Source organism: Gavia stellata, chromosome Z (assembly GCF_030936135.1).
Source record: "Gavia stellata isolate bGavSte3 chromosome Z, bGavSte3.hap2, whole genome shotgun sequence".
Taxonomy (NCBI): domain Eukaryota; kingdom Metazoa; phylum Chordata; class Aves; order Gaviiformes; family Gaviidae; genus Gavia; species Gavia stellata.
Genome location: NC_082637.1, coordinates 65330753 through 65350483, shown reverse-complemented (window position 1 = coordinate 65350483; position 19731 = coordinate 65330753). Strand labels below are relative to the sequence as shown.

At 43.7% G+C, this 19731-nt stretch overlaps 1 protein-coding gene across 1 annotated transcript; it reads left to right on the top strand.

Annotated features, from left to right (window-relative positions):
• The first annotated feature begins 12609 nt into the window (after window positions 1–12609).
• STARD4 (StAR related lipid transfer domain containing 4) lies at window positions 12610–19503 on the top strand. Its single transcript, XM_059833627.1, has 6 exons — window positions 12610–12628; window positions 12907–13036; window positions 15429–15478; window positions 17272–17398; window positions 18587–18701; window positions 19255–19503. Exons 2-6 carry the CDS (start codon window positions 12932–12934, stop codon window positions 19479–19481), a joined length of 624 nt encoding a protein of 207 aa, XP_059689610.1. The 5' UTR covers window positions 12610–12628; window positions 12907–12931; the 3' UTR covers window positions 19482–19503.
• Window positions 19504–19731: the final 228 nt, after the last annotated feature.

The window sequence follows — 19731 nt, the reverse complement described above, 5'->3', positions numbered from 1 at the left end:
TTTAGTCAGCTGCCAAACAACATAGCAGGAACAAAAAAAGATCTGTCATGCAGCAAAACTATGGGGAGAAGGGAAGACGAGAAATGGAGAGAGAAGGAACTGGAAGTTATCCAAATCTAGGAGATGCAAAATGAAGATGTGTGGAAGTCAAAAAAGAAAAAGAGAGTACAAAGTTATTAATGCCATACTTTGATAAAATAAAGAAAAAAGGATGTAAAATCTGACAACGGTCCATTAGTAAGAGTTTCCAGACTTCGAAACCGTATCTCTAGAAAACAGAACACTAATTCAGTCACACTTCAGCACAGGCTTTTGGCATGCTCTTGATTAATTTTAACTTACATATTTACAAAAGTTAAAATTTCCCAGGTACAGATAACATATACATTGTAAAGGTTTTCTAAGACTTAGCGACAAGTTATACCTTTTAACAAGAAATGTACATGAGTATGGAGCACATCAACACTTTCAAGATGCATGCACAGAAAGTTGTGTAGACAGTTTTAAAATTCTCTCATATATAAAGATGAAGCTACTAAGGTATATGTTACTGAGCCACTGGGCCAAAGGCAAGATTTACTATTAAAACAGAATATATGTATCCACATGGCATATTTATAGTATACTCCAAGTCAATGCATCCACCTACTTCTTCCTGCTGTAAGTAGAACTAAATGAGAAGCAAACTAACGTAAACTGTTTCTCCCTAGACTACCTATCCAACATTTATCTGCCACGGAAACATAGTGGAGGGATTAACTATGGAAAACTTGCATTGACAGTTAATTTCCCAAGCTCTTAGGGAAAGAAGAGACCACTTTGGTGTTCTAACACACCTTGCATTTTAAAACATTGTGCTGCAAAGAATATTGCTGTTTTGACACAGTTTCAGCCTCTTATTTCCAGAGCACTGCATAAAAGCATGTCACAGCATTCTTCAAATGTATTAAAATTCCTTGAACTCTTGAGCAGAGCCCTATTCAAGCTCTTCCTTGCTGTACACACAGGCAATTGATGTAACTGAAGCCACTTAAGGTTTTGTCACTATTGGACACTAACACAGACTCCCTCTGACCTCTACCATGCAGCCTTTGTTACTGCCTCACAGAATTACATCCTTTTATCTGCTGAACTATACTCCGCAAATCATTGAATAACCTCCTACTTCTAGTTGCTTACGTACATGGTTTCCTTGAGCTCTAACCTTGTTTTGCCCATGTGGGAACCTGGTAATTTGCACAGACTTTCCTCATAAATTCTCTCCCACATCTTAGCATAGTGCCCTAGCCACTGGGTGAGCTTTTGGGGTTTTTTTCTTCCCCCTTGAAGTGATCTTTCAAGATCCCATCCTAGCACAAAGGTGCTCTTCCTCCTGGAAATAAATCCTTTCCTAAAAATGACCTACTAGTCATCTTGTCTCATCTGAGGCTGCCTCAAGGAGTCTTCCCATATTTAAAAAATCAATAATTGTCTCTAATAAGTTTCAGACTACGTTCTGACTTTCTTTGCCCATGCTGTTATTCTCTTCACATATCAAACCCTGAGGTATGTTTTAGTAATAATAATCTAAAAAGACAAGACATGCCTCCGTGGTACAGAAGAAGAAGAACTGTTTATTTCCAATATACCACAAGATTGCACCAACACTAGAAAAACAACAGGTCATCAGGCTGAAGAAGGCTTTTAAGATAATCAGGTTCAATCTCCTGCCATTAGCACATCTGGAAAATAGTTTGGGTTCCTTGCTTCCACCTGGAAGCCTGAACCAGAACTATGTTGCTCTGTTAGTTTACTCACCTAATACTTCCAATATTACATATGTAATTTATAACCAGGATGAAGATAAAATCCATGATGTCAAGTCTGTTTTGGATTGGCTGAGAAAATTGAGACATTTATTATGTCCATATCATTCGCTGATTAAGACAGAATGTGTGTTAAAACAATTACATCATGTTCAATTCATTAGTCAAAAAGGTTTACTTATTTTCAACTGCTAATGCCATTTTCTCAAAGGAAATAGCTCAGACACCCAAGACAAATGTATCTTATTTAACTGAAAAATTGCCAAGCATGCTTCAAGATCTCAAAGCTGTAAGTTCTTACCCTGGAAGTACTCTAAGTAGTTTCTGTTGTACAACAAAGATAAGGTGGCTGTTTTTCTAAGAAAAAATAACACGCAGGGAGTGTTCTCGCTTAAAGAAAAAAATTGACAGACAGAGCTAGATAAAGGACCATGTGCCATACTGTTCTGTCATCACACAGACAAATCATGACTAAAAACTCCAGGGAAAAAGAATCCAGCTACAAATCCATTTCTGGGAAGCAAATGTAAGAGAGTTAAGTATTTCAGAGCATATACTCTACAGAAAGAAATTACTAAAACCAAGCATTTCAGTCTAGCCTGGAAATTGTAAGGGTCAAAAGAACTCTTGTTATCCTTGACAGTAATCATGACTGTGGTACAAAAAATAATCTTGATGACGATGGCAGCTCTGTACAAAAACACAGTTAAAATGGTGGAAGTGTCCACAAATTTAACATATTCAGATTGACTTGTAAAAGAATACAAGCATTGTAGAAACAAACGTAGCAGGAACAGGGTTTCCAGTTCTCCTAATGCCAGGACTATGCCAAAGCAGAGCAGAGTGTGGCCACGGGGTTTTCAGGACATGTTTATGGGAAAATAACACAAAAACTTACCGTGCTGTCAAAGGGCATGGTAAAGTAAATAATTAAAAGAGAAACCCACAGAGAAAGTGGATCTGACATTTACTCCTTATTGAAAGTAAATCTGATATTTACTCATTACTGTTTCTTTTTTTTGCCTGACCCATGTTTTCCTTAAACCTACAGCAGCTGAAGTGGTAGGCAGCTTGAGTGGGCAGAGAGTGAGCATGGCAGAACTCTGCTACTGGTGTAACACCACTGAGAGGACTGCTAAGAGTAAATGCATCTTCAGCTCTGGCACCATGTGGCTACAGCAACTGGCTCCCTTAAACCCGTTCTCTGTCTTTGGGTGGAGGGAGAAAAAACAGAAACATGGCAGAGACTAAGTTTTTAAGAGTATAATTGCAAAAATCACAACACATCGTATTCCCACAATAATCCAAAGGCTGGAAATCTACAGATAGTTGGCAAGAATCTTTCTAGAAAAAAAAAATCAGCCTTCTAAAAAAATCAGCCTTCTAAACAAACTTACTTACTGTAAGTAAGTTCTCCCAGGCAAAGTCTAACATCACGGCATCTTAATATGTAGTACAGAGTCTTTGCTTTGGTCCAACATCTGCCTTTCAAAGAACTGTAATCTCAGCTTTATACTTTTATTTTCTTATTGCTGTGCTAAAAGATTTGCTTTTCTAAATCTGAATCTTATCTTCCCACTCTGACCTGAGCAATCTTTTCAAGGACCACTTGCATGAGTCCTGATGGATTTTACGATTAACACAAAGAAGTTACTTTTGTTATTCATTAACAGGCTTCTACCTACATCAAATTAGGAATTCCTTAGCATGACCGAGATAATGAGTTAGAACAGGCACATATCCAGCAGTTATGCCTTGCTGATATTGGTCCCACACATGACTACAAGCATGCACAATTCAGAGAAAAGACAATGAAGTGACTGCTTTAAATGAAGAGGCTGCTTTAGAGTAGCTGCCTGAGTCTGGAAGGACTCAAAAGGTCAGCTGTTAACATACCATGAAACAACATTTCAATAGCAGAAAATGCAGGATGAGTAGCTCTCACAAACAAGTGTGTTGTATGTAAAAACCTTGAGTCAACAATATGGTGAAGATTTTTTTTTTCCAGCTACACTGTTCTCCTTTTATTACCAGGGCAACTAAGTACGCACAGACTGACCCTGATTATTTAACTAGGCTGCAAAGCCACAAACTACTACTCATTTCCCGTGTGTGATAAAGTTCTTCTGTACGCTGCCTAGTGTTCCATGATCTGTGCTTTTGATCCTTGGCCAAGACACAGCTATTGCACCTGCAGAATGGTGCACTTCTTGACTGGCTCAGTAAAGAAGTCTCTTTGCCATTGGCACATCACTAAGGCTGCCTGTCCTAGAAATAAAAGGTGTCCCTGTTAGAAGGCAAACAGCTGGGAAGGCAGCAGCAAATGAGGAGATTAGGGACAGAAAGAAGAGGCAATAAGTTCCCAAACAGATAAAACTAAAGAAAGCTCTTGAGTGTGTCATTGAAGCCTGGCCAAAATAGGTCACAAAACCTTTTGGATATAAAGACTTTTTTGGTGAGGGTCTTTCTGGTTCACTAAGCCAAGATCACAGAATCACAGAATCACTATGGTTGGAAGAGACCTGTAAGATCATCAAGTCCACCATCAACCAACACCACCATGCCCACTAAACCATGTTCCACAATGCCATGTCCACACGTTCCTTGAACACCTCCAGCGATGGTGACTCCACCACTTCCCTGGGCAGCTTGTTCCAGTGTTTCCTCACTCCCTCAGTAAAGAAATTTTTCCTAATACCCAATCTAAATCTCCCCTGGCACAACTTGAGGCTATTTCCTCTTGTCCTGTCACTAGTCACTTGGGAGAAGAGACCAACACCCACCTCTCTGCAACCCCCTTTCAGGTAACTGTAGAGAGCGATGAGGTCTCCCCTCAGCCTCCTCTTCTCCAGACTAAACAACCCCAGCTCCCTCAGCCGCTCCTCATAAGGCTTGTGCTCCAGAGCCCTCACCAGCTTTGTTGCCCTTCTCTGGACACGCTCCAGCACCTCAATATCCTTCTTGTACTGAGGGGCCCAAAACTGAACACAGGATTCAAGATGCGGCCTCACCAGCGTCGAGTACAGGGGCAGTATCACCTCCCTACTCCTGCTGGCCACACTGTTGCTGATACAGGCCAGGATGCCATTGGCCTTCTTGGCCGCCTGGGCACACTGCTGGCTCATCTTCAGCCGGGTGTCAATCAACACCCCCAGGTCCTTTTCTGCGGGGCAGCTTTCCAGCCAATAGTCCCCAAGCATTGCATGGGGTTGTTGTGACCCAAGTGCAGGACCCGACACTTGGTCTTGTTGAAACTCATCCAATTGGCCTCGACCAATCCATCCAGCCTGTCCAGATCCCTCTGCAGAGCCTTCCAACCCTCCAGCAGATTAACACTTCCGCCCAACTTGCTGTCATCTGCAAACTTACTGAGGGAGCATTCAATCCCTCAGAATCACAGAATCACAGAATCACTAAGGTTGGAAAAGACCTGTAAGATCATCAAGTCCAACCATTACCAAAAAAAAAAAAAAACCAAACCACAAAAAACACAAAAACAAACACACACACCACACCACACACCACACTGCCCATCAAGCCACGTCCCACAATGCCATGTCCACACGCTCCTTGAATACCTCCAGGGAGGGTGACTCCACCACCTCCCTGGGCAGCCTATTCCATTGCATTTCCACACTCTCAGTAAAGAAATTTTTCCTAATATCCAGTCTGTATCTCCCCTGGCGCAACTTGAGGCCATTTCCTCTTGTCCTGATCCAGATCATCGATAAATATATTAAACAAAACTGGCCCCAAAACTGAGCCCTGGGGGACTCCGCTTGTGACTGGCTGCCAATTGGTTTTGACTCCATTCACCACGACTCTCTGGGCTGCAGGGGGCTGGTGGGAATATTTTTATCAGATGAAAAAAACTCTCTGGCACTTTAGAAGATGTACAAATTTGAAGACCCACTACCGTAATAAGATGGGGGGAAGACACAGATAACTGTATCAAAGAAACCAGATAAGGCAAGAGAGAGGTTAAAACCATGTATGTCATTGGATATGGGTCTTTTACTCATCTTGCTACAGTTGGGAGAATCCTTAAGACCCCCTGAACATTATTAACTACTGTGCCTGAACATTATTAACTACTGTGCCACACAATGTCTTCTCTGAGTTAGAGTCATCACTGTGGGACATTTAAGAGGGTTTGTGGGACAAGACTATCCAAGCAACTGAGAACTGACAGTAAGACAGTACAGCACTATTATTGATACTATTGCTATGCACTGCTGCTATTGCACTATTGCTTCTTACGCTATGCTAATGATGCAGTTGTGACCATTGCTTTTGAAAAAGGAGATGGAATGTTTTAAAAAACAGTCTATTAAGATTACGCTGAAGGGACTAGCCAGGAGAGGAACAGAATTAATTCATTTGAAATTCTCTTGCAGAAAAGATTATAGCGGTTTCTTAATATCAGATAACACAGACAGATAAAGAACAAAGGTGATTTTAAGACACCTCTACCTTTTATTCTTCACATGCCTTCTGAACCAAGTCAGCATTTGAATCTCCTAACAGGTTTTGCAGAAACTTTGAGAATAATGTAAAGGTAGATATTTTTGCAAAAGCAGAGTTAGACGGTATACTAATAAAATATTTAAACAGAGGATTAATCATCAGTCAGGAAAATCATGGTTCATCTTCCAGATACAAAGAGACTTCATTCTGCATTGCATTTGCCTACACACCATATTCCAGTGGGATCCAAAAAGGAAATAATCAGGGCTAACTTTTATACTTTCTGTCTATAGCAAAAGAATAGACAATATTTGTCCTGACCCACAAACAGCAGATAAGAGAAAGATAAGGTACTATGGTTTAGTGCAAGTCACAATTAAATCATGTTAATTAAACGAATATCTAACAGATTTCAAAACTTTATAAGGCTTTAGCAACACTTTAATATGGAAAATTAGCCCCGTTCTCTAGCGCATCTGGTTTTAGACGGTAATTTCAAGTCCAGCTGCTTCAGCAAAAAATATTTATTTTGCATTCCTGCCATCTTGTGGCTTAACCGCAAAATGCACTTTAAAAAAGGGGTACAATTACTGGTTTGTGAAGAAACTGCTTTTCAAATACCATTTGGCCTAAGCTGTGCTCCAGACCACCACCCCTCCTCCCTAAAGAGCACTGCAGCTTGCAACAGCATGGATCTTCAGTCCAACGAGTTTCTCTGACAATTTGATCCCACAGAAAGAAATTCTGTTGACTAGACCAGATCTCACCGCAGTGGCGATGGGCCATTCTGTCTTTCAGACACTGTTCCCTTGACCCAGGTCTGGCTAAGGCAATGACTGCCTTAATTCATATTTCTTATTTAAATATACTAGTTTGAAAGCGATTATGTGACAAGTGAACTGAATTCTAGCCTGGCTGACTCATTAGCAGAGACAAATGCTACCAGTGCTGTACCAGTGAAACGTGCAAGATTTTTAGCTGTGCTTCTCACCACCTGGAAAGTTGCATTTGGGAATATGTATACGTGCAAAGAATCCAATCTTAGCCTTCCGGGTTTACTTTGCATTTACAGGGAGTGGTCAAGGCAGCTGATTTAATCCAGCTGATTTAATACAGCTCATATTAGGCAAACAAACATGAAATCCTAATGCCATTTCTGCAGTTATATGTGGGCCAACCAGCACAGAATAAATAAAGACTTGCTTTCCATCACCCTCTGATGGAAAAGCAGCACATTGTACACTTATCCAAATCCAGCCAAAGAAGTTAAATAACTGGTTGAAGGTCAGACATGAAGAATATTAGAGGTTTTCTACAGAGGGGTTTTTTTTTGTGGCTTGTTTTTTAACAATATTGCAAGAATCACTAGCTAGCTGACTATCTAGAATGGCGCCACTGGCTGAACTGCCTAACAGCAAAACAAAGTTCTTTGTTTTCTTCATACCTGTGACAAATTTCTATGAAAAAACCATTTTGCCCATGCTGGATTAGAAAGAGCCTCCTACCACAGATATATATAGTCAGCTGGATTTAGGGGTTGATGTGGCAGGTAGTAGGTGAGTAATATTTGTGCATATTTTTAGCAAGAAATAAACTCTTAAAGAGTTGAGACTTCACTGGCTGATGTTCCAAGAGAGTCAGACTTCTCCAGCAGTTTTCCTGCCAGTCAAAATGCTATGCTAGTCTGATGGAAACACCAGGAGCAGTTAAGGGCAAAACACTTCTGCTAGTCTATTATCCAGGAAGAGATTTTCTGTGCCATATAATTTCAGATGAGTTGGTAGAAAGTTTAAAGAAAAAATGGTTTTAGTTAAATATCAGGCCTGCTGTGCAACTTGAAGAATGGTCTGTCCAGGACATTTCAAGACCACAGTTGTCCAAAGAAGCTTCTTCTGGAAGTTCAGCTTTCAACTGTTCTTCTACTTACAGCTGAGTTACAAACCTGGAGACTTGTATTTTGTTTCCTTGACACAGAACATGAATTGGATCGTTAGAGAGGTGAAGAAGGTATCTTAGGAGTCAACTGCAGGTGAAAAGTAACTGCAGGATTTCTCACAAGATCCTCATAAAGAAGCTGTTGAAGTACCAGCTGGATGAGCAGACAGTGAGGTGGATTGAAAAATGGCTGAACAGCCAGGCCCCGAGGGTGATGATCAGTGGCACAAAGTCTAGTTGGAGGCAGTAACTAGCAGTGTGCCCCAGCGATCAATATGGTCAATGCTGGCTCCAATACTGTTTAACATCTTCATTAATGAGCTTGATGATGGGGCAGAGTGTACATGCAGCAAGTTTGCAGACAACACCAAACTAGGAAGAGTGACCAATACACCAGAGGGTCGTGCTGCCATCCAGAGGGACCTGGACAGGCTGGAGAAATGGGCTGACAGGAACCTCATGCAGTTCAACAAGGAAAAATGCAAAGTCCTGCAGCTGGGGGAACAACCCCAGGAACCAGTACGTGCTGGGGGACACCCAGCTGGGAAGCAGCTTGGCAGGAAAGGCCCTGGGGGTCCTGGTGGACACCAAGTTGAACATGAGCCAGCAACATGTCCTTGCAGCAAAGGCCAATGGTATCCTGGGCTGCATTAGACAAAGTACTGGCAGCAGGTTGAGGGAGGTGATCCTTTCCATCTACTCAGCACTGGAGAGGCCACACCTGGAGTGCTGTATCCAGTGCTGGGCTCCCCAGTACAAGAGAGACATGGGCACACTGGAGACAGTCCAGCCAACGGCCACCAAGATGATGAAGGGACTGGAGCATCTCTCCTAGGAAGAAAGACTGAGAGAGCTGGGACTGTTCAGCCTGGAGAAGAGAAGGCTTGGGGGATCTCATCAATGTATATAAATACCTGCAGGGAGTGTGCAAAGAGGACAGAGCCAGGCTCTTTTCAGTGGTGCCCAGGGACAGGACCAGAGGCAATGGGCACAGACAGTAGCACAGAAGGTTCCCTCTGAACATCAGGAAGCACTTTTTCACTGTGAGGGTGACCGAACACTGGCACAGGTTGCCAGTGAATGGTGGTGGAGTCTCCGTCCTAGGAGATACTCAAGAGCCATCTGGACATGGTCCTGGGCACCCTATTCTAGGTGGCCCTGCTTGAGCAGGCGGGTTTGACCAGATGACTTCCAGAGGTCCCTGCCAGCCTCAACCATTCAGTCATTCTGCGACTTTGTGTGTCTGCAGTGAAGAATAGTTTTAAAGGGCTATAAAGCCCGTGTGTTTTGTGCAAGACAGAAGGCCTGGGTCTAGAAAGTCTGAATCTTACCATGAAACTCGGTGCCTGTGCAAAGGCCCCAAACCTGCAGTACTCTGACATATGTGGAGTGTTTTCTACCTTTCACAGTTAAAATCAGCATATCTGGAAAAAAAACCCAACAATGTTTTGAACTGTATTTGCAGTTTTAAGTACCTTCCACTGCTTGAAATTAATGAGATCTCTTGCACCAGTGGGCGGGTTCAAGTAGGTTCAAGTCTAATGTCATGGTAACGCTGAGCACAATAACCAGCTCAGGAAAACTGAGCAGTCAGAAGAGAGTAATGGAAAACACAATGTTCATGACCAAATTGAGCGCTGGTTTAGGAACAGATCAATTGATCCACCAACGAACCATAGGACTGCTCAATATCCTACAGAAATTACTAATCTGAAAAAAACCCCAAAATTTGTTAGTGATATCTCATATAGATTTGTACTACAGAACACATATTGCCACAGACATTGCAGCTACTTTTCATAATTGCACAACTATTAAAAAAGACTCAGGCTCAGAGAAAATGTGTTTAGTTTATCAAGTTACATTCAAGTTGGGGGACAGAGATATTTCGGGCTCTTAACAGTGTTAGTGGATCCCAGTCGTGATAATCAAAATTTCCCTGTGTGAGGTGTTGTATGACAAGAGGAGCAGGTGTTCTTCTACAGCAATACTGCACACCTCTGGGGCAACATGGCTCTGGTGTAATTTGGGAGTGGTTCAGGAGTTACTGCTGCAAAGGTGTGCCACAGAGGTCAGGAAGAAAGAGCAGCAAAGGCTCAGCTATGGCATCGTTAACATCATTTAACATTTGTCTCCCCATAGCAGTTTCCTCACATAGGCACAAGTTTGAGCTGGTAGCACTGTAGGTATTGCTGTAGCTAGTAAAGGAATATACCCAGGAAATTTATGTAGCAGCACTTGCACATCATTATGTCAGGTGCTTCACTGACACTTTGCACTGCACAGCTGGGAAGCCTAGAAGATATGGAAGTACCCATCTCACTGTGGTGAAGAACTGATTCATAAGCCCTGAAAGCACCCAGTTGGCCCGAATCGTAAAATTACTATTGAATATCAGAATACAGAGCATCCTGGGGCTGTACAGAAGACTTACAGACCTCCTAGGCTTAAGAAACTTGCTGTATGAGCTGCCAGAGCAGCTTTCAAGAAACCAGGCAGCCTTCCATTAAAACCCATCCAGCCCATGGAAACATGACACATTTCTACAGATACGGTTTTATTCAAAAATCATCATTTTCCAATAAAAACTTGTCATTCCTTCCTTCAAGAAAAAGAAGCCTGCCTCTAAAAAAAAAAGAACAAGCTTACATTGGTGGTTTAAACTAAGTAACAGCCCATGGGGAAGGAAAGTCATACTCAAACGCAAGAAACAAGAAAACACTGGACTTCAAAAAGTGCAACAGGCCAGGGAAGAATGGAGAAAGCATCCAGGGACTGGTCAGATGTACACTTTTTCACTCACAGGACAGGAGTCTGAAGAAAGACCGGTGAAACACATTCCTATAACATTGCTATGCTTTCAGCTTAAAGCTACTCTTTTCATTCTGTATTGTAAAATTTCAAGGACTACATGGAAGACATCTTCACTTTTTGTTCAGTATGTCCTTAAAAGCATGGTCTTTGTTTAGAGACCCATTTTCATTTAAGGAGAAATGACCAAGAGCTGTAAACTGCAAGGGGAGCTAGGGGCGGTTCAAAACCCCTGGTGTAAAGTCATGTATTGAGAACACAACCATGGTCAAACTTTTCATTTTGGGCACCAGCATTAGCCAAAATGAACAACGTATTACCACACAAAGGAGATCTGTTGTCCCCACTCTTTCTAACTACCTACTTCTTGCCCCATTTCTTTTTCTGCCCTTCCAAGATTTTGGTCTTTTTGCATGGATGTCGCCCAACGTGATTCTGTCGGGCGAAGTTGGGTGAAGTCCAGTGACAGCACAATTCTGCAGGAAACAAGCAGTTGCACATCCTTTGAACCTTGCTTCAGCTGTGGGCTTACCACAGGTGCTGCCTTATTCCCAAGAAGAATCTGGTCTGCTTGCTGCTTTACAGAGCAAAGCAAAACTTCAGTATTTCCTCAAAACCCTGCTGAATTACACTGCAAGCACTGCTGACCCAAAGCAAGGGTATCTCAGCCATTCTCACCGCAATGTGCCACTTGCTGTGCTCTGCACCGTCTTAAGCTCTTCACGGCTGGACAAACATTCCGTTTTCAGTTTCAGATGCTGTGACAAGTCGTAACTAACAGCAGCCTGGGAGCACTGACCCAGGGAAGACACTCTTCACTGCTCCTGCCCACTGCATCTGCACTTGCAGGAAAGACCTCAGCTGAACAGTGCATGCACAGGACACTTCCTCTGGAAAGCTGCAACCCTGTGCCTTTATAAAGTCACAGTAAAAAAGCCTTTATAAAGTGACAGTAACAGGCCGCATGTGAGGAGACGAGCTCTGAAGCAGACCCAGCCTGATGACTGAGGCTGGGCCTGCTCCCCAGCAGACACAGCGACGCTGTGGTAACGTGCTGTCACCGCAGTCGGCCGGGGCCTGCCCGGTGTTACCGGGAGAACAGCTGGGCCCCCCCTAGTCCCGTCCCACTTCCCCAGCCAGAGGGCTACCCACCGCCTCACAGAGGCGAGGCGAGGCCAGGCCAGGCCAGCCAGGCGAGAGGACCGGGGCCGCCGAGCAGCCACCGCGCCGCGCCCCGCCAGGCCCGCCTCGAGCAGCCCGCCACCTCGCGGAGGCTGCCCTGCAGGGCTTAACCCCAACCCCGCCCATCACTCCAGTCTCTCCACCCAATCAGGACGCCCTCCTTCCCCCGCATCAGCGAACGGGAGGGCGCCGCCCTTCCTCCAGCTCGTGACGACACGCCGGTGACATGTCGAGAGTTCGCGTGATACGCGAAGGTGGCGAGCCCCCTCCCCCGCCTTCAGCGGATCGCGCCGCCATTGGCTGCGCCGGGGAAGCAGCCTGCGCTCTCATTGGCTGCGGGCATCGGCCGTTGGGCTGCCGGGCCGGCCGGCAGTGCCGCCACCGGGAGGGGGAGTGGAGAAGGCGAAGGCGAAGGGCCGCGGCCGCAGGTGAGCGCGGGGCGCCGGGGGCGGCAGCGGGGGGGCTCGCGCCCGCCACGCGCTCCTAACGGCGGCGGAGCTCCGGGCGTGGCCTGCGCCCTCCCGCCGCGCCGAGGGGTCCTGACAGCCGCCCGCTGTCACCCGCACCCAGCGCGGGGACGTGTGTGTGGGGCGGTGGGTGGTGGTTCCTGCCTTCTGTGTTCAAAGTGCGTGGGTTTAAACGCGTCGCGCTGTTGTCGACGTCCCTAACGCGGCGTCTTATTCTGGTGCGTACGCCTGTGTAACAGGTACCTTTACGCAGCGGGAAAGCAAATGGATCTCCTGCCAAATTCAGCACCCCTGGCTACGAAACTCCGGAACACTCTGGTTCAGTACCACAGCATCGGAGACAGCGAATGGCGGGTTGCGAAGAAAACCGTGAGTGCTCTGGGCGGCTCCCTGCCTGCGGCCCGGTTTCTTCCGTCAAGGAAGCTGTAGGTCATTCGGCGGGGTGGGGTGGGGGGGCGGGGAGGAAGCGCTGGTTACGCCGTGTGTGATGAGTGTGAAACGTTTGGCAAATTCTTGGCGGGCTTTCAGACGAGAGGCCCTGTGAAACCATTCTTCCAGGATAGCACAGCTTTAGATGACAGAATGTGGTTTTCCTGTCTGTCATTTCCGTTCTGTCATTGCTTGTACCCATTTTCAGAGAGGTATCTCACAGAAGAAACCTACCTGTGTAGGACTGTTGGCTTTTCTTAAAGCAAAATTTGAAATGCTGTTAGCACTAGCAGTGTTGTAAGATGCTCACTTGTACTTTCAAACAAACCAACCACAGCCTGCAGGTAGGCTCTGACAGCCTCTGGAATCTCTTTCATCTGTAATGCTTGAATCTGTCACGCTTCACCTTCCAAATGTCTTCCTCTTAAAAAGTGAGATAATTTTCAGTTCTTTCATATAGCTTCATTCCAAGAAGGCCAACGGCATCCTGGCTTGTATCAGAAATGGTGTGGCCAGCAGGAGTAGGGAGGTGATCGTGCCCCTGTACTCGGCACTGGTGAGGCCGCACCTCGAATCCTGTGTTCAGTTTTGGGCCCCTCACTACAAGAAGGACATTGAGGTGCTGGAGCGTGTCCAGAGAAGGGCGACGAAGCTGGTGAGGGGTCTGGAGCACAAGTCTTATGAGGAGCGGCTGAGGGAGCTGGGGTTGTTTAGCCTGGAGAAGAGGAGGCTGAGGGGAGACCTTATCGCTCTCTACAACTACCTGAAAGGGGGTTGCAGAGAGGTGGGTGTTGGTCTCTTCTCCCAAGTGACTAGTGACAGGACTAGAGGAAATGGCCTCAAGTTGCACCAGGGGAGGTTCAGGCTAGATATTAGGAAAAATGTCTTTCCTGAGAGAGTGGTGAAACATTGGAATAGACTGCCCAGGGAGGTGGTGGAGTCACCCTCCCTGGAGGTATTCAAGGAGCGTGTGGACATGGCATTGTGGGATCTAGCTTGATGGGCATGGTGCTGTGTGGTGTTGGGTGGGTTGGTTTTTGATGTGTTGTGGTTTGTTGGTGGGTTTTTTTTGCTTTTTTTTTTTTTTTAAGGTTGGACTTGATGATCTTACAGGTCTTTTCCAACCTTAGTGATTCTGTGATTCTATGTTCCCATTGCCTTCAGAGCCCCCACATTATCCGAAGTTTCCTTCCATGACAGAGAATGCAGTTCTGTAATGTGTGAACAGACATTGATAAGAGAAGGTCAAGTGTTCCAAATGTAACTTTATTATTGGCATAATTAACAAATCCACTGTCTTGAAAGGAAGGAACAGAGCATCCAAGCCTTTCACTCTTGCAAAACACCTACACCACCTCTGCTCTGCTAAATGCTAAGTCTTATACCTACACCATTATTTTCCTTTAGGAAGTTACGTGAATCTTACTGTTTCAGACCACGTTATTCCGCAGATTTTACCCTTGTAAAATTTCCAGTTGGACTTCCTTCCTTCCTTCCTTGTGTTTTGGTACCGTGCCATGAAAAAGAAATTCAGAGCTTTAGCTGCCTGCCAGGGGGATGTGTTTTGCCCCTAATATCCTCAACAGTTCTGGATGCAGTACTTACGCTACTGTTCTGTAGGACATTTGTTCCTTTGTGCTTACATAATCGTGATTCCAAATAAAAAGATGCCATATGGTACTCTCTTTAGCACCGAAATTAAGAGATTTTGTACAGAGGTTCCATTTTATAGTTAGCTAAAAATCAGAAGATACATTTTTCTTTATTTTCTCTGGCTAACTTTAAATAAATAGGCTACTGCTTGCAAGACAATTCTAGTCAGGCATCTAGGAGGGAAGGATAACTTAAGCTTTCTTGTCTGCCAGTGTCAGCACCTCCTGTGCACATCTGCTTGGTCATGTGTTAGAGGAGTGCACACAGAAGTTGTGTGGTCTTCCTGTCTAAATAGTGTCCAGGTAATGGTTTTCCAGTTGCCTTTCAATTAAAAGGCTTTACCTAGTAATGTGGTTCCATTATTCTGTGTGTTTTCTGAGTAAACTGGCTTGGCCTGCCAAGCCCTATTTCTGTGCAGACTTCTAGCATTTGACACTGAGAAAGGCAATTGACTGATTTTTTGAAAGAATGGAAAATTATGAGCAAAAGATGCCTGAAACATCTGCTTATCTTCTTAAGAAAAGTGTACAAAAGTGCCCAGATCGGTGAGCACTTTGGGGTGAACCATAGTTAAAGGTGAAGTCTTTTGCTTTCCTTCAGAAAAACTTGAGGCATTTTCTGGACATCTAAGAGTTGTATATAAGTGACAGTTGACATCATATCTTCTGTTTTCTTCCAGAAAGATGCAACTGTGTGGCGTAAACCATCAGAGGAATTCAGTGGATACCTGTAAGTTTGCCTGCAGAGCAGATACATTTTTAAGGTTCCACAAATGTGTTTTGTAGAATTTAGAAATGAAGGCTGTGGATTCTACAGCCTTTGATGACACAGACTCTCCACAGGAGAAACTAAGTGGATAAACTAGGGTGCCTGTACCATTTCTTTTTAGTATTGTACTTCGATGCTTTCATGTTGCCTGGTGTCTAGAGCAATGAAAACTGTGGAACACACCACAAAACTCCCATTGGCTGAAGTGGGCAACAACATATGCACAGACCTTTTAGAAAGATGGTCTGCAAACTGCAGAATCAAGTCCAGGTTCAGTAGGTCTGAAGTGTCAGTGCTTTGACTGTCACAGTGACTATGCAACTACAATAGTTAAAATATCAAGCATGTAGTTGTGGGAAAGATGTGTGACATAAAGGCCCTTCCTGTGTGAGTTTCTGTCACTGGGTTGTGTCTGTTTCTAGGTTTAGGTAGAGAAATAGTGATTAAAAACCAGCACTCTAAAGAAAGGAAGAGTCATGTGAAGAGGTAGCATTTGAAAGTATCTCAAAGACTGATATGCTTTGTGGAGTTTTGTGCTGGTTTTGGCTGGGATAGGGTTAACTTTCTTCATAGCAGCTAGTATGGGACTGTGTTTTGGATTTGGGCTGGAATCAATGTTGATAAAGCTGGGATGTTTTAGTTACTGCTGAGCAGTGCTTACACAGAGTCAAGGCCTTTTCTGCTCCTCACACCACCCCACCGGTGAGTGGGCTGGGGGTGCATGGGAAGTTGGGAGGGGACTCAGCCGGGACAGCTGACCCCAACTGACCAAAGGGATATTCCAGACCATATGACATCATGCTCAGTATTTTGTTAAATCTGTTAAATCTGCAAGAGCTGATGACCCCAGACACCAAGAGTCTGCTGACTCTGCACAGGGCCACAGGCCCGCTGGCATCAACAACAGGTGTAGCTTGAACCACTGCCAAGCGGGCAGTGGCTACTGTGTGTAGATGAAGACTGCAGGGTTCTGTATACACCTGGTGTAATAAAGGACACTTGGAAGAAGTTTTGAGTATACAGCTGAGATTGGCTTCAACCAGGTAACTGTGAGTGAATATGGGTGAACAGTGCAAGTGAACAGATGAATGTGTTGCTTGACTAGTTACCTACTATTAATAAGAACAGCTTAATGAATAAGAAGTATTTTGAAAATAATGATTCTGATGGATTCTTCCCCTTCAGCAGCTGGAGGCCCAGTAACTCAAGTAAACAAAATCTCTGGTGTCTACTAAAAATATCTGATGACAAATTAATGTTCTGTAATGTCTTATACCAAATTATTTTATTTGGTACTCTAATACGCCACCAAAGCATCATGTAAGTTCTCATTAACTTGGACCTACTACTATTACCTCTACTTTATGAAAAATGTTTTTCCCATTGTACCCCTGCTGTCCTTTCTTTTTGCTTTTAGCTTTACCTGTCCCTTGTGGAATCCCTTGCTCCGCCAGCAAGAGCAGCAAAATACCAAGTTGTTAGAGAAATAAACATGATGATTTTTATCTGAGGAAAGTGTTTGCTATTTACAAAATGCTGATTGCAGCATAAGGGCAAAGCTTCTCAGAATAACTTTTATTGCAGAGGAGAATAGATGCACTCGTAAGTCTTTTCCCGTACTGTCTTTCTGATACAATTGTCCGCTACCTTAATAACTCCAGGTACCAAGGTATTACAGTAAGTATGTCGTTGCAAATTAAAGGAATATTTATAAATAATTTCTCACTTTTAAATGTAAACATATGTTTCTCTAGCTACAAAGCTCAAGGAGTGGTGGAAGATTTTACTAGCAGAATAGTGGATCATATTCGCCCTGGACCTTATAGGCTAGACTGGGACAGCTTAATGACTACAATGGACATCATGGAAACGTTTGAAGAGGTGAAGACTTGTTTAGACGCTTAAGGGAAATGTGTATAAATGCATACGTGAATTTATCAGTACAGCAGAGCAGTTGTTCCAACAAATACTAACATTTTTCTGCCTGTTTTCTGCATGCACATGGGATATTGTGCATACATGCTGTGGGTGACCTCAGTTGAGGCTTTATGGCTGCACAGTCCTATTCTGAAGCTTGAAGTTCAGCTTTCCATCAATGCTAAAAATAAAGCAGTAAAACTTCATTGGTCACAGTTCTCTCAGACCTGGGAGCCCTGGTAGCCTCTGATAAAATTCACATATAGAGAGTTACAGTGTAGTATTTTATATGCTAAAGCCTTTTCATACAGGATATTTTCTTCTGTTCCACAAAAAACAAAAATGTGGGTATTAATAATGCACACTTACAGAAGCTGCAACCTCTCCCTCCTCCTAAAAGGCCAACTTCAGTGTATGGCAGGGCTTTGTGCTGGGAGCTAGAATAGTTCATACTGAGAGGCAGGACTTGCTAAAGAAAGGTAGGTTTGAAGTTGATTACAGAAGGAAGAGCTTGTAGCCTTCCTTTGGTTACTGGGGACATTCAGTATGACTTCAAATCCCCATTAACATCTGGCTTAAATATGGATTGTCTTTTGCTCTGGCTGTTAAAGAAGATTTATATGGCAAGGTATTTTTGCTAATTATTCCCTAAAATGTATACAAACTCCATTGTCTTATAAGAAAACTTTTTTTAAGACTTGTTTGCATTCTGTTTTATTATTCACTTGGTGGATTAAAAGTACTTGACAGAGCATCTTAGTCCTGAGAGAGAGGCCTCTTGCAATTTATTTGTGGTCCTTTCAGAGCTGCTAAGTAGTTGTTAAGCCACATAAAAGCCACATGGTTTTCAGTTCCAAGGCATGACAGAGTTCTGTAGTTTAGTTTGTAGTTTAGTCAGTAAGGTTTAAAGGTGCCAGATATTCTCAGCTCCTGCAGCTCTCAGTTGCAGACTACAAGTCCTTACAAACTTACAGCATTTAGACTGAAAACGACACGGCTATTCAGACCTCACTGAAGTTATTTGCACGGCGTAGTTGACAGAGGCTGAGACCTTTGTGGAAAAGGCTAGCTGCCTACAAGCATAAACTGCCCTGTATTCATTATACTAAGATACTTCTGGTTTTTACCCTCCTCATTCTGTCACTCAACAAGAACTGCTGTGTGATGCGCTACACCACTGCTGGCCAGCTCTGGAACATCATAGCACCAAGGGAGTTTGTTGATTTCTCTTACACTACAAGCTATGAAGATGGGCTTTTAACATGTGGTAAGGCACCATTTAAATTCTGTTTAATTTTTATTTTGCAACAGCTGCGTGGTTTGAGATTTGATTCAAATTACGTTTAGTTCTGCAGTAAGCATTCAAAAATGGTGTAAGGTGGTCTCCCACAAGTATTTCAAAGGTATTTTAACATTTTACAGATTTAAAGAAGTATACAAGTTACTGGTTTACCCATGAGCCATCCCTGTGTGCCAAGTTTCATTTATGCCAATCAACTGTGGGAAAGGAGTGGTAGAGACAAGTTGAGTGCTCTGACTCAGTTCTTACAGCAAACTGGGTGGAGTAACAGCTTGGTAGTAAATAGGAGGAATGTCTTTTTAATGTCAGAATTTCTGCTTATCAAGTTCTGCTTGTCTGTTGTGGAGTTTGGATGAAGAGCAGACAACTTTCACGCATAAAAGTACCCAGAAACTTGAAGTGTGTCTGTTACTTGTACTAAATTCCCCAAGCAGAAACATGTACATTTAAAATTTACTGTGCCTTTATTTTTTATCTGTATCAAATTAATTTCCCTTTTTTTGTTTGTTTTCCCTGATAGGTATAAGCCTAGACTATGGAGAGGTGAGACCAAACTTTGTGCGTGGATTCAATCACCCCTGTGGTTGGTTCTGTGTCCCTCTCAAGGACTGTCCTAGTCACAGTCTTTTGACAGGCTATATTCAGACTGAACTGCGAGGGATGCTACCACAATCTGCAGTAGACACTGCCATGTCTAGTACCCTGGCCAATTTCTACTCTGACCTCAAAAAGGCGCTGAAGACATAGACAAATAGTGACTTTAAAGCCCATGCATTTCTTGCAATCAAATTATATTGTTTAGCTTAGCATAGGTTAGCTACTGAGTTAAGAGGTGAGTAATATTGTTCGTGAATGATACCCGAACCTTTATGTAGAGGGATCCAAACAACTTTACCAAGTACTTTTTGATGTGATACTTAGCATACATTCCTAATTCACAGCACAAGATTCTATTTCCTGCTCAGCACTCTGCAGCTGTGTGAGGAGCAGTCTGAAT

Excerpts from the sequence above, each read along its gene's own strand:
- STARD4 (XM_059833627.1), top strand. The coding sequence starts at position 12,932 with ATGGATCTCCTGCCAAATTCAGCACCCCTGGCTACGAAACTCCGGAAC. Across the intron at positions 13,037-15,428 it reads GGCGGGTTGCGAAGAAAACC|AAAGATGCAACTGTGTGGCG; the intron begins GTGAGTGCTCTG and ends GTTTTCTTCCAG. Across the intron at positions 18,702-19,254 it reads AGATGGGCTTTTAACATGTG|GTATAAGCCTAGACTATGGA; the intron begins GTAAGGCACCAT and ends TTTCCCTGATAG.